The following is a 14,792-nucleotide window of genomic DNA, read 5'->3' as shown; positions in this document are numbered from 1 at the left end:
CAGGAGGAAGGGTGAGCTCCCACTCCATAACTCGCAAGACATTGATGCTCTGTCTCCCTCTCTTTTATTTAAAGATTCAAGCCCCTGAAAATTGGCAGGATCCTCACCCCGACGGACCATTCCCTTACACGCACGAGCACCTGCATATTTGGATTGCCTGTGCGGGAACGGTCACTTTTCACGGGATATTTCGAGGAGAACCAATGCACCAAGAATTCACTGTCACTTGCACCTTGCACGTGTGCTTTTGTAATAAATCACCCTCCGGGGATTGTTTTCACCAGCAACCGTGCCAGTCTTGTGTCTTGTACCCCACAAACTGGTGGAAAATGTGGGCGTATTGACACGAGACAACCATCCCGGAAACTGGTAGTAATTTTTTCTTTCTTTTGTTTGTGTTTTCCTTTGTTTCGTAGGGTCCCGTTCGCTCTCTCTCCCAGCCGTTTAGCTGACTTCCGGGTTCGCGGGAGATGGAAGAGATCATGCGATGCCTGATGGATTGGAACATCCGCCAACAGACCTTTAACAAACAAATTGCTGTTCGACAGGAGAGACTACAGCAAGCCTTCACTCACATGGCGGAAACCGCCGCCGGCAGATCACCTCCCGTGGATTCTCGCGCCACCGCCCACCACTGCCTTACCAAATTGGGAGAAGCAAATGACATTGAAGCTTTTATCCACACGTTTGAGGTAACGGCAGTACGGGAAGCCTGGGATTGAAGCGAGTGGGTTAAAATTCTGACGCCATTTTTGACCGGGGAAGCTCAGCGGGCCTGTTTTCCTCACCGGTTCCCTTGAATGAAGATCATGATGCCCTGAAGGAAGAAATCCTCGCCCGTGTTGGCATTTCCCCGACCTCGGCGGCCCAACAGTTCTGGGAATGGAAGTTCCAGGAGACGGTACCCATTCGCGCCCAAACAGCCCAACTCACGCGTTTGGCACACCTTTGGCTCCTACAAGGGAATCCGTCTGCCTCACAGGTCGCCGAGAAGTTGGTAATCGACCGGAGCATGCGGAACCCCGGAACGTACCGGGAGGTGGTGGAAGCGGTGGAGCTGGCAGAGGCGGCGGCAGCTCGGGATGCGGGAGAGAGAGTGACGGACCCACCCCGGAGGGACCTATTCTCCGACCTCTATCAACAGGTTATCACAGGGGGGTCATTGGTCACTACCCCCCCCTCCACGGCCAACTAAGGTACCAAGGCAAAATATTTTACTCACCAGGTCGACACTTAGGGGGGGGGAGTGTGGCGAGTCAGGCAGCACCCAATCAGCGTCGCCATGGTCACGGAGGAAATTAACGGATATCCAACACCTGCGGCCAATCTTCAGGGGAGACAAAAAGGAGAGAGCCAGGAGGAAGGGTGAGCTACCACTCCATAACTCGCAAGACATTGATGCTCTGTCTCTCTCTCTTTTATTTAAAGATTCAAGCCCCTGAAGATTGGCGGGATCCTCACCCTGATGGACCATTCCCTTACACGCACAAGCACCTGCATATTTGGATTGCCTGCGCGGGAACGGACACTTTTCACGGGACATTTTGAGGAGAACCACTGCACCAAGTATTCACTGTCACTTGCTCGTGTGCTTTTGTAATAAATCACCCTCCGGGGATTGTTTTCACCAGCAACCGTGCCAGTCTTGTGTCTTGTACCCCACAATATATTTTAAACTCAAACATCGAAGTTGAGATCATGGTCGGCTGTTCTCTGGAGCGAATCAGGTAAGAGCTGGGCGCTGTGTTTGGCTCTGTGTCAGAGAAAGCCTCGCACATTGTGACGCTTGTCTTTTATCAAAACTGTTAAGTGTTTAAACCAGATAATGTTTATTTCATATTTCGTCCAAGTAGTCCATAAATTAGACACAAGTGCTAGTATACTGTTAATAATGTATTTAAAATACTTTAACTTCATTTAAGGCTGCAATTATTAACATTTCAACCTTAAATTAAAGACGTTTTATTAATCTCAAACACATCCAATTGTGTAGGAAATAATAAAGCTTGCTATTATCCTTGGTCTCCCTCACACACCTGTTGGGAGAAATGGGTGAGGTTAAATTTTAATCCGCCACACTTGAACTGCATGCTGCGCATATCTCAAATAACCTGGCATCAAATGATGGTCTACCTTAAAACGCAAAATATGTGTACACATGTTTAAAGATAATATCAGAAATCCACATTTCTGAGCATGCATGGTAGTCCTTCGTAAGCATGAGGTGGTCAGTTGTTTCATGAATGGAAGATCGTCAGAGGGAGCGGGAGGCAGCAGACTCAAAATCTGTTTTATGAAACATGTCGTTTAGAAGCTCATAGAAGGTATTTTTGTCAGATATAAATTTGTTTGCTAGCCTGGCTAAATGCATTCCATGCCAATCCAGTGATGGTCCTGTAGGCAAGCGTTAGTGACTTGAATCTGATACGGGCTTCGACAGGTAGCCAGTGGAGAGAGATGAAAAGGGGTGTCACATGAGCCCTTTTGGGCTGTTTGAAGACGAGGCGTGCTGCTGCGTTCTGAACCAGCTAACAGAGTATGACTATAGAATATAGCGTTAGTGTTTCAATTTTAAACTTGTGTAACGTTATACAACATACATTGATTAGGGGGTGCCCAAACGATACTTAAATACATGTTTGTATTACATTTTTATAGATAAACTATAAACTAAAATTACATGTTTTTATTTTTGGGGGGCAGGGAGAACAAGTCTGTTAAGACTGAAGGACACAGAGTTAGAGAAAGGTAGGTGATACTGAAAAAAAATCTTATTTTATATAGTCTTACAAAAATGATGTTCAAATATGTTCAAAAATAGTCAATGAATGCATTATTTAACATGAGAGTTTATCCCAAAATAAAAATCCTGAAATGATTTATTCACCTTCATGTTGTTCAATAACATTTTGATTTATGTTGTATACATAAATTTTACTGGAAAGTTCTAACAATAAATAATTTAATTTATCCAATGTATTATTTAATGAAAATTGTATTGTTTGTGATAAAAAAAGAGCATTCATACTGGAAACCTCGAATATGCTATTCAAGACAAAATGACATTTTTTTTACTTAAGTAATACCTAAATTCAAATTTGTACAGTATATTATAATATACCTTCCTTTCCTCTTCTGTGGAATTCTTCCACTGTTTCCTCAGGCTCCTCCTTTCTCTGACAAGTCACTTGATTTCTTTTTGTCTCCTGGATTTAGGTTGGGCCGTCATCTCCTTCTGTGACCTTGGGTTCTTGATTTTCACTCCAAACCTCTCCACCCTATAGGTGTAGATGATCCACCCCATCTTCTCCAATTTTCTTTCGTCACCTCCTTTTTGGCCTGACAAAAGGTGGACGAGATCTAAGTCAATGTTCTTTGTTGCAGAATTGAAGCCAAAGTATCAGAGGTCTTCTTCCATCCATTTTCCTTTCTACTGCTTTCTGCGGCTGGGTAGTCTCCAGGTTGCCAACATCTGAGGTTCTGATACCCCGTGGGCTGTGGTGCTTGTCCCGCCACTGGGCTTCACCCAACTGATTTGCCCTACCTCTTGTGAAGGATTGGTTAATGCGAGTCCCCTCACCAAGCTCTTTCAAGCACTTCTTCCTCCCCTGATGGATTTTAAGACCTTTCTATGATGTTACACTGTAAAATCAAATAGTATACCTTACTTGAAAAGTGCTAGTATGTTTACATATATAACGCCAAAATGTTGATTTTACTAGACATTGTTAATTGTTGTTAAAATGTGAAAATGTTTAGTTCATATAACTAACGAAATTAAGTTAAATTACTCTAAATGTTAAAGACGTTCTTTTGAGCACACTGTACCCGAATAGTACAATCTACTCAATAAAAATTTGTTAACTGATATAGTTAAATTAGTGACTAACTGAAATTAGTCAAAACAGAAATACTGAAGTTCTGTTAACTTTAAAGTGTCCGTGATCTCTTGGTTCTTTGTCATTTCCATTCCGAGGTCTGTTGCCATGTGATCCACCAATGAGTCATCTTGCACCCCCGCTCTCGAAGACTCCAGGGGTATAATTTGTTATACAGTATAAGTATAATTATAAGTTGCAAACTGCAAGTACTTTTTGCCTTTTAACTCATGTAAGTTCTCATATTTTACATTTTTATTCAGAAAAATGTGTATTAGTGGAATGAATGAACGATTTCACACACAGCTAAGAATTGTGGAAAAAAACTTTGACACCCCTGCTTTTCACAGGATTTTTTAACAGTGTAATTAAAATGTCTGACTCCCGCCAACAGGCCGCCACCCAACCGATTTTCAGAGCGCAGAATGTCAGTTACATTGCTGTCTATGGGCTGGAGTCAGAAAGCTCCTGAATCTCATCAAAAATCTTAATTTGATTTGTGAAAATTAACGGATATCAAAGAATACATTTCTGTTCGTGTTGTGGCAATGACAAACTCAAATCATTCCATTCCATTTTCTACCGCTTATCCTCGGGTCACGGGGAGCCTGTGCCTATCTCAGGAGTCATCGGGCATCAAGGCAGGATACACCCTGGATGGAGTGCCAACCCATCGCAGGGCACACACACTCACTCATTAAACTCAAATCATAATAAAGAGAATTTATTAAATACAGAAATAGAAGTGACAAGGTGTAGGAGAAAAGAATATTGTTACAAAAGTGATAATAAAAAGAACAAAATAAAAATACTAATAATAATGGTGTTGCTGTTTACAATGCTTACCAAACATTCATGAGATCGTATGAAAATGTCATCAAATATGTTACATGTATGATGATACTGCGTATTTCAGGGGTGTCCAATGTCGGTCCTGGAGGGCTACAGTCCTGCAGGGTTTAGCTCCAATTGGCTTAACACACCTGTTTGGAAGTTTCAAGTCTGCTTTGTGAGACCTTGATTAGGTGTTCAGATGTGTTTGGTTAGGGTTGAAGCTAAACTTTGCAGGACACAGGCCCTCCAGGACTGACTTTGGACACCCCTGATGTATTTGGCTTGCTGTCTAAGGGGAGTGCTCTGATCTCGAATCTGCTTTGCCCGTACCCAGAGTATTCCCCCGTTTCTTTAACTGGGTTAGAAAACAGCCAAGAGTGAGGTGATGGGGTGGACGAGGGATCGTGTAAAAACTCAGATTTGGACTGCTAATGAATGTTTTCATTATCATAACTTCGATTTTATGTAGTATTTTACTGTATATCCTGTGTGTAAATTCATTTGTTGTAATGGACAGGTGAGATGATCAGTGGGGCTGAATTTTTGCCCTCATGATTACGACATGGACTAAAGTATGGAAAGAGTTTCTCAGCAAAAGTTTGACCAGTGAAAGAGTAGATATGAGATCTGTTCTCCACATCATAAAAACAGACCAGACCCTCCTCATGATCAACAAACACCCCCACCATCTGTGGACTCACTCTCAGAGACAGAGGGATATCTGCATTAACACAGGCCAAATAATTATGCTCATCCTTCAGAGCCACAGTCCAGAATCCATTCTGAGGACTGAATGTGATCTTTCCCTTCCTGTTAATAGATTCTCTGGCCACTCCTAAAGTCCAGTAAGTTTTTCCCTTCACCTGTACCTCAAAATAAAATCTCCCTGAAGAGAATCCCTCTTTTCCTAGAACATTGACAGACCTATTAAATCTCTCTGGATTATCTGGGAGTTTAAGTTTTCTGGCTCCAAGTTTCAATTGTTTTCCATCTTCAGACAGGATGAGTTTCGGATGAGCTGTAACAGGATCCAAAGTCACATCCACTGAGAGAGATCAGAGAATATGAATCAATCTAAAGATGTTGCAGGTTTATAATTGTAGAAGTGAGTATGTGTGTGTAAAGTTATTAATGTTAGTGAATTTAAGAGAACAGTGAAGATCACACATTGTACCTGCATACTGCTGCATCCTCCTCAACACTATCAACACAAATCACAACATAACATCATAAATAGATTAACTATGAAACCTATAACCAAAGACAGATGATAAGAAGTTGTAACTATGTCTCCATAGCAGATGTTTTACCAGTTTGAGTGAGTTTGTCGTCTAGAGTCTCCTGCAGTTGAGTCAGAGCTCTCCTCAGAGTCTCCACACTCACATCAGTCTTCATACTGATCTCAGACCAGTTCTTGGTGTGTGGAGGACTGTATAGGGATGGGTCAATCTACAACAGGATAGAAAAGAAACATCTCATCTTAACCCATCAACCTAGCTTACATCAGCACTTTACGGCACCCCGGCAGGCTCTCAGAGCAGGGCCCCGAGAATTTGCTCACAAGCAAAACGCTGGCCCCTTAACGCTGGCCCTACATGGGCAGCCCTCACCTCATCCCCCGAGTTGATTTGTTGAAATGTTGGCCACTTTTGCACTTGGTATTATTGTAGAATTTTTTGTGACATTTCAACAATCTACCATTACTGTGAACATTGTTTGCTTTTTCTGAGCTCTTGAATTTTATTTAAAGTAATTTCCTTCCAGTGCTTGTAATGGTGTTTGATAAAAACACTTACCCATCGATGAAGTCTATCAAAAAATATGTTTGACTATTGTAAATTTTTGCCTGTTTGCTTTCTAAAATATTGGCTGTGATCAAATAAAATGGAGGTTGAGCTTTTAGCCATTGTTGAAAATTTTGAGGTTTGTAAAATCACTGCGTCAAATTTAACAGAAAACTCTGTTTGACAGACTTAGGAATCAACACTCCTCATACAAACTGCAACAATGGTGAAAATCTTCAAACAAATTGTAATAAACAGATCAACTGCAATTCATGCTGGGGGTCATGAATGAGTTTTGTACTATGATCTGCCCAGCTTGCATTGCAGCATGAAGCTTTCTTTTGATGATTGTCACCATTGTTGAGATTCATAGACCGAATCTCTGTGCTTTATGCTTTAATCACGTTAAACTGTGTCAAAACTCAACCTTCATATATAAACAACTTAGCACACTAAATAGTAATTCAAAGACCTGCTTCATCGAGGGAGGGGAAAGCATGCGACCAAAAACAAGCAAAACATTTCAATTCAGTTTAATTTGCTATATAGAGCATTTCACAATGTTTCATTGTTTCAAAGCAGCTTTACAGGAAGAAAGACAAAAATAACATAAGTTAGTAAAAGTATTAAAATAAAGAGGGTCCTAAACACTAAAAACTCCTAAAAACTAATGGAGAGAGAGACTTACTGACCTGTATGAGGTGGAGATGATTTTCAGTGTGTGAGAGCTGCTCCAGCTCACTGTCTCTACACTTCAGCTCAGTGATCTCCTGCTCCAGATCTTTCATGAGATCTTCATCCTGTTTCTCTGCTGCTTTCTGCTGCTCGTCCATCATCTCCAGCAGCTCAGTCTGACATCTCTCAATGGATCTGATCAGAGCGCTGAAGACCTCAACACTCGCTGCTTTCTCCTCATCTGTGTTCCTCTGAAACAATACGGTTTACATTCTCATTCATCATCTTAATGATCTATGAAATATTTAACATCTTCAACTCACTTTTCTGAGTTCTGCTGAGTGTCTGATGTCTTGAATCTTCTTGATTCTCTCCAGGATCATCTGCTGAACGTTTGTCTGTGTCTTCTTCAGTTGAGTCTATAGACGGAAAGCAACACACAGATACATTGTATCACAGGTAAACAGGTTATTAAATCATGTTTTAATGTTGTTATTGACTCAAACCTTCTTGTCTTTACTCTCCTCCTCTAGAGGAACAGTGTTGTGAGTCTTGTGGTCTCCTTCAGTACAAAACACACACACACATGTCTGATCATCTCTACAGAAGAGCTCCAGAGGTCTCTCGTGTTTCTGACATATATAGTCCTTTATGTTCTCCACAGGATCCATCAGTTTGTGTTTCTTTGAATGAAGTTTCTGATGAAGCTCCAGGTGAGTTTCACAGTAAGATGCCTGACACACCAGACAGGACTTCAGGGCTTTCAGCTTTCTTTCATCACAGATGTCACAGAGAACTTCAGATCTTCTCTGATTAAATGTTTCTATGAAAAGCAGTGCAACCTGTCTGAGTGTTGTGTTAATCTTGAGGTCTGGTCTTTTACTGAATGTTTCTTTACACATTGGACACGAGTAGATGTGACTGTTGTCCCAGTACGGTTTCAGACAGCTCTTGCAGAAGTTGTGTCCACATGGAGTGCTGACTGGATCATTGAACACATCCAGACACACAGAACACTGAAGCTCCTCAGTCAGACAAACATTGGAAGATGACAGAGCTGAGAAACAGACAGAAATCATGAATGTTGATTACTGATTTTGTAAGTTTGTAAACAAAAGTTTGTTGCAAGAATGTTCCTTATAGGTTCCTTATGTTTCAGAAACGTTTAAAACTTTCTAAATGTACAGGTTCTTGTTTGTTTTAATGTTTCCAGCTAACAAAAGTCAACATCATGGTTTTGGGTGTTTCCTAGAATTGGGCTTTTGACCCTTGTCTTAGGTCTATATGTTGTTATAACAACATGCTCCAATAGTGTGCTTATAAAGTACAGTTTTTATGTTTTGTGACACTGTCCCAGCAAAGCCTCCAGGAGAGTAATTAATATGGGTAAAGTTGTGAAAGATTAATTATATATGATTGTCTCACAAGCTAAAATGTTTGTTAATTATTTTCATTAACAAGATATGTTGGCTGTTAAACATTCTTTTTGGCATTGTGGGCAAGATAAAATATGAAGACTTTTGTGGGCTGCCAAGGACTTTTATTATATCGGGCCTGCCCATAAGAGGGGTAAGGCGGCCATTTTGGGGAGGAGGGTCTTCTTGTTTGGTGAGGTGGCATGTTTTGGGGAGCATCAGCTCTGGATCAATTGGCGCACTTCTGAGGATCATGAGCTGGGGAATAACTTGGTTTTGAATGGCCGTAACCCAGTGGATTCTACATTTTCACCTTTGGGGACATTGGAACTATTTTTGTCTTCATTTGGATTTTTGTTACCTGCTTTCCATATCTCATCAGAAAAGGACTGAGACGACCTACTGATGAGTACTTTGATTATTTTTTCCTTTCCTTTTACTTGCCTGTGGATTAATTTACTGGAAGCTACATCCAACGTTTCAATTGAAGAACTGTCATGCATGGGACTATGTTTGTTTGGGTATTTAAATGTCAGTAACCTTGTTGATGTTTGATATTATTGTAAGACCAACAAGTAAAAGGCAACAATTTGGTCAAACGTTTCCCGTGATAGTAATTGTGATAGTAATTAAACCCTTCTGAAAAAAGTTGTGTTTGTTACAGTTTATGCAAATCAGAATCATTGATCCGCTAATGATCTTGAAAATCACAGTGTAAGATGATGGAGTTTGATAGCTTTTGATATCCAGAAAGAATTGTGAAAAAAGGAATCCAATAACAAATTGAACAACGACTGAATTTGGACATACACAGTCACCAAGAATCTGTTTATGAGTTTCAACAATGGTGATAATCAACTGACAAATTAAGATAAACAGATCAACCGCAATGCATGCTGGGAATCATGAATGAGTTATGTACTCTGATGTTTTCATTTGTTGACTTTTACCATTGATGAGTTTCATATTTTTTTACGTCTGTGTGTCTAAGTTTAAAGACAAATTTATTTTATTGTATTAATGCTGTTCTTTTACATGAAAATGCTCTGGCAGACATAATACATAGTTGTCTTTTGTTTTCCCAAATCCTTGTACACCCTATTTTCACACATCTGCCTGGACATATGAATGCAACAAATCTCTCATCTTTAAATGTTCTTTCAGGATCAAAAACACAGAACTCAACCAAAAAGAGATCATTGAGTAAAACTGCAAGAAAATAACAATGCCAACCAACACCATTTCATTAGACTATCTATAACAGCACCATAGCAAGTGTACTTTATAAACACACAGTTTAAGGGTATGTAAATATCCACAATATATTGTACAAGTGAAGGGTCACAAGCACAACTCAAGAAAACACGGATCACCTTGATTGTGACTTTTGTTAGCCGGGAACGTTCTAAAACATTTCCAAACTGGACATTTTGAATGTTTATAAAACATTTTCAAAAACACGAAAACCTACAAGAAACGTTCTAATTACAAACTTTTGTTAGCTGGTACAAATACAATGATAGTTATAGTACACAGTAATGTCAAACATTAAATAGTGTTATATTGGTATTTAGTCATGGGGCATTTCAAATTTACCTGAAGGTTCATCTCTACACTCTCTCTTGGCCCGTTTTGGTTGTGGCGATGTTGGTGAAGATTCTGCCATTGCACTTCTTTAAAATGTTTGGCTACATCACAAATCGCATTACTAGCATACAGGTCTGATCTCAACAGTGTAGCTATGACACAGTTCCAACAAACACTTTAAGTTACAGTGAACGTTTTACTGAAAATGAAACTGGTAATTTACAGTAGATTAAAGTTAATTTTATTCACAATAATACAATACATCTTAATTTATAGAGCATGGTTTAAAAACAACTAAAATTGACCAAAGTGCATAACAATAAAAGACATGTAATAAATAGGGACAATAAAACATTAAACACAAGACATAAACATAGCATAGATATAAACAAACTTTAATATAGTGCGAAAACAAAGACAGGTTGTCAGGGACATCTAACGCCAAAGAAAATAAGAAGGTCTTCAATTAAGATTTAAAAAAGGCAGAATATAAATGATCATATTTTAAATCACGTTACCTGTTAATGGGTACCAGCTGTAATCAGGTGTTTGTTTATAGGTCTGAAATATATTGTTTTGAAGAGATCATTCAAACGCTTCCAGTTCAGTTTAGTTTCATTTTCACCAAAAATGTGCGCCGACTTTTTGTGACGTCATAGTCCCTCCCACTTCTCCTTTTGCAGAGGGATATATCACATGTAAACCACGCCCACACCGGTGAAAAATCCAACCCTCTCCATTGACTTTCTATTGCGGGACGCTGCCTCCTTGTCATTTCTGACTTCTAACAACAACAAAAAAGCTGGTGTACAATAAATAAGCCCCCGTTTTTATTTTATTTTCTTTCACAAATAAAACGAGACAAATACAAATTAAACATAGGCCTACAGTACACAAAAGTAGAGCGGCGTCACATTACTCTGAGAACTGACGTAACGCCGGCTGGAGGGAAACGTAATCTGCGACTGTATACATTCATTGTTTTTAAACAAATATAAAACATAACATTTGACTTACCAGTGATATAATTTTTACTGTACACGTACATGCATAATGAAAGTCAGGATCCCAAAATGTACCGATCTGTTCCTACTGATGCTCACGGTTTAATTGCCTGTATCCACTTGTGTCTCCTTACAGTTGGCTTTTACTATTCGGTAGCTTATAAAACTTAGTTCTGGGGTTTTGGCTTGTTTGCTGCACATTCTGCCACACAGTATTTTAGTCTTAACTGACAATGAGGCAGCTACCCGCAATAGAAATAGAGGGTTAGATTGTTTACAGCGAGTGTGGGCGTGACCTTAATGCGGTCTGTCTCTAGGGACCTTTGCCCGGTTGCATAAAGCACCGTAAGTGAAATTGTCCCTCAAGTTCTATCAAGGGAAATTTAAAGGTGTTGCAAAAAATCATCCTTAAGGTTATTTTTAAGTGAAAGGTAAAAACTCCTTAGAATTTTCCTTAAATGAAAATTATATACTTAAGTGTTACTTAAGTAATCCTTTAAAACCCGTTAAGTGTTGTATAAAGCCCTTAACGTTAATTTCCTAAGTATTACTTAAGGGCTGAAAAACGCAACTTAAAGTGTTTGACGGACAAAAATGGCTGACTTTATGGAACTCGTTGAAGAAGATTATGTGCCAAGTCGAATATTTCGAGACAGGGCCACCTCAACAGGCCAACGCCCAGATAGCAAATTAATGCAGCCCAAATCTGGCCCAGACTTACTCCCCATACTTTACTCATCTGGCCTACATACCGCGTGGAATGATGGCACTTGTGCAATCCGGTCCTGTTCGCCAGATTTTGGCCACAGGCATGCCAAAGCTATGCCACATGTCAAACATCAAAACAAATAAAGCAGAGCTGAACCAAATATAAACAACAGTTCATTTCAATTCTGGCACAGATTTATCCCAAAACCAACTCCTTTCTGTGCTCCTGTTTGACAGAATTTGTATTGAGTTTCATTATTATTATAGTGATGATTGAGTTATTAGTGATGAACATCTGCTGTTAACAAACAGCATCAATGCAGAAAAGTTCTACAAAAACTACAAAAAATTTCCTTAACCAGAGAAACATAACAACTACAACCTGAAATACAACCCAGCAAACAAAAATGTGTTATAAGAATGTTCCTTAGAGGTTTTTCACATGTTTGAATACATAAAAAAACATTTTAGTGTTTTAAGAATGTTACCATCATTGTGATCAGTGTTTCCTTGGATTGTGCTCTTGACCCCTGAGCAAAATTTGATAAATCTGCTGTCGGTGGGTGCTTATAAAAAGCACTTGTCATGGCAGAGCAAATGTGAACCTAACCAAAGGGTATTGGTGAAACCACTGTGATGTCACAAAATAATTCAGTACTCTCATTTACATTGAGTGCTATGCTGTAGATCCCGAAAGAACATTGTCAAATCTGTAAATTTGATTGAATTTAGATATCTAGAATGATTTGTGAATAACGGAAGTATTTTTATCAAACAACATTTTAGAATCACACAGAAATCAAAAAATCAATGTATTTATCTCAGAAATGGAGAGAAACAACCAATTAACTCAGATAAACGGATCAACTGCAATGCATGCTGGGAATTATAAATTAGTTTTGTGCTATGATGTTACCCAGCATGCATCACAGCATGAAGTTTTCTTTTGTTTATTTTTACCATTGTTGAGATTCAAAAACTGATTCTTCATGTCTGTGTGTCTAAATTCTGAGTAATTTTTTTTCTAACAAATCTTTGTAGACTTAATGTAATCAAATTCCCAGATGTTTTAATGTACTTTCAGGATCAGCAGCACAGCTACTTATTGAAATGTAAACATGGTAGATACCTCACTGACGATCAACAAACACTACTGATTAGAGCATCATTTCATCTATTACAAATGTAATTTAAAAGTAGATATATGTACAAGAGTAAATGTCAAGGGTCACAATCCCAACTCAAGTAAACACTGATCACCATGATGATGACTTTTGTTAGCTGGGAACAATCTTAAAACATAAAAAATGTGAAACAACTCTAAGGAACGTTCTTCTAACAAACTTTTGTTAGTTGGGTTGTATTTCAGGTTGTAGTTGGTTTATTTCTCCGTGTAAATATTTTTTTTATTTTAAAAAGCAGATGTTCATCACTAATAACTCAATCATAACTATAATAATAGGAGCACAGAAAGGTGTTGGTTATGGGATAAATTTGGGCCAGAATTCAGTTCAGCGCTGCTTTATTTGTTTTGATGTTTGACATGTGGCATAGCTTTGGCATGCCTGTGGCCCAAATCTGGCAAACAGGAGCGGACCGCACAAGTGCCTTCGTTCCACTCGGTATGTGGGCAAGATGAGTAAAGTATGGGGAGTAAGGTGTGGGCCAGATTTGGGCCGCAAAAATTTGCTATCTGGGACGAGACAACAGAGAGAGATAGAGAGAAAGTGAAAAAAGCACAGGCACACTCCCACAGCTGTAACAGTAGAATTTTCAATCTGTAATTAATCTGTAATTAACTTTGATATCTTGTAGCATTTTACAGTATATTCTGGGCGTTAATTTATTTGTTGTAATGAACAGGTGAGATGATCAGTGGGGCTAAATTTTTACCTCCATCATTAAGACATGGACTGAAGAGAGGAAAGAGTTTCTCAGTGAAAGTTTGAGCAGTGAAAGAATAGATATGAGATCTGTTCTCCACATCATAAAAACAGACCAGACCCTCTTCATAATCCACAAACACCCCCACCTTCTGTGGACTCACTCTCAGACACAGAGAGACACGGAGACCAGCACGAGCTCTATAATCATTCTCATCCCTCAGAACTACAGTCCACTGTCCATCCTCAGGACCCATTTTAATATATCCCTTCCTGATAATAGACTCTCTCACCACTCCTAAATCCCATTCAGTTTTTCCCTTCACCTGCACCTCAAAATAAAATCTCCCTGAAGAGAATCCCTCTTTTCCCAGAACACAGACACATTTATCAAATCTCTCTGGATTATCTGGGAGTTTTTGCTCAATGTCTCCAGTTTTCACTTGTTTTCTATCTTCAGACAGGATGAGATATGGATGAGCTGTAACAGGATCCAGAGTCACATCCACTGAGAGAGAGATCAGAGAATATGAATCAATCTAAATATGTGAATGTGAGAGAACATTGAAGATCACACATTGTACCTGCATACTGCTGCATCCTCCTCAACACTGTCAACACAAATTACAATAAATTTCATCAAGACTTTATATAAGAATTTTAAAAACTGCAACAGTTTTTCCTTGTTTTGCAATGTTTGTATTATGATATAGTATGATAGTAAGTTTCACCAACCAGTTTGAGTGAGTTTGTCGTCTAGAGTCTCCTGCAGTTGAGTCAGAGCTCTAATCAGAGTCTCCACACTCACATCAGTCTTCATACTGATCTCAGACCAGTTCTTGGTGTGTGGAGGTCTGTACAGGGATGGGTCAATCTACAAAAGGAGAGAGAAGAAATCCCTCAGCATGAGGGGAGAGAGAGAGAGAGTGAGATTTAACTGCATTCTGAAAAAAAAACTTTATTAACAATTAATTAATACACTTCCACAATTATCCGAAATTACTCATCCAAAATAATACTGACA

At 39.2% G+C, this 14,792-nt stretch overlaps 2 protein-coding genes across 3 annotated transcripts in view; both read right to left on the bottom strand.

Annotated features, from left to right (window-relative positions):
- Positions 1–4,586: 4,586 nt before the first annotated feature.
- On the bottom strand, positions 4,587–11,889 carry LOC130420101 (E3 ubiquitin-protein ligase TRIM39-like). 2 transcript variants are annotated; one of them, XM_056747202.1, is made up of 8 exons: positions 10,692–11,889; positions 10,183–10,608; positions 7,678–8,228; positions 7,495–7,590; positions 7,189–7,422; positions 6,023–6,161; positions 5,887–5,913; positions 4,587–5,757 (listed from the first exon to the last, which is right to left on the bottom strand). In XM_056747202.1, the coding sequence occupies exons 2-8, from the start codon at positions 10,250–10,252 to the stop codon at positions 5,210–5,212; spliced, it is 1,665 nt and encodes a 554-aa protein (XP_056603180.1). In that variant the 5' UTR covers positions 10,253–10,608; positions 10,692–11,889; the 3' UTR covers positions 4,587–5,209. The 2 variants fall into 2 exon arrangements, with proteins under 2 accessions (XP_056603180.1, XP_056603172.1); XM_056747194.1 differs by having other exon boundaries at positions 10,183–10,274.
- Positions 11,890–13,539: 1,650 nt separating this feature from the next.
- The window catches only part of LOC130427211 (E3 ubiquitin-protein ligase TRIM39-like), a 36,774-nt gene continuing 35,521 nt past the window's right edge, over positions 13,540–14,792 (bottom strand). Inside the window, 3 exon segments of the mRNA XM_056754452.1 lie at positions 13,540–14,276; positions 14,353–14,379; positions 14,504–14,642. Of these exon segments, the coding sequence (XP_056610430.1) occupies positions 13,729–14,276; positions 14,353–14,379; positions 14,504–14,642 (714 nt within the window). The 3' untranslated portion in view covers positions 13,540–13,728.

Source organism: Triplophysa dalaica, chromosome 1 (genome assembly GCF_015846415.1).
Source record: "Triplophysa dalaica isolate WHDGS20190420 chromosome 1, ASM1584641v1, whole genome shotgun sequence".
Taxonomy (NCBI): Eukaryota; Metazoa; Chordata; class Actinopteri; order Cypriniformes; family Nemacheilidae; genus Triplophysa; species Triplophysa dalaica.
This window is presented reverse-complemented; position numbering and strand designations above follow the sequence as displayed.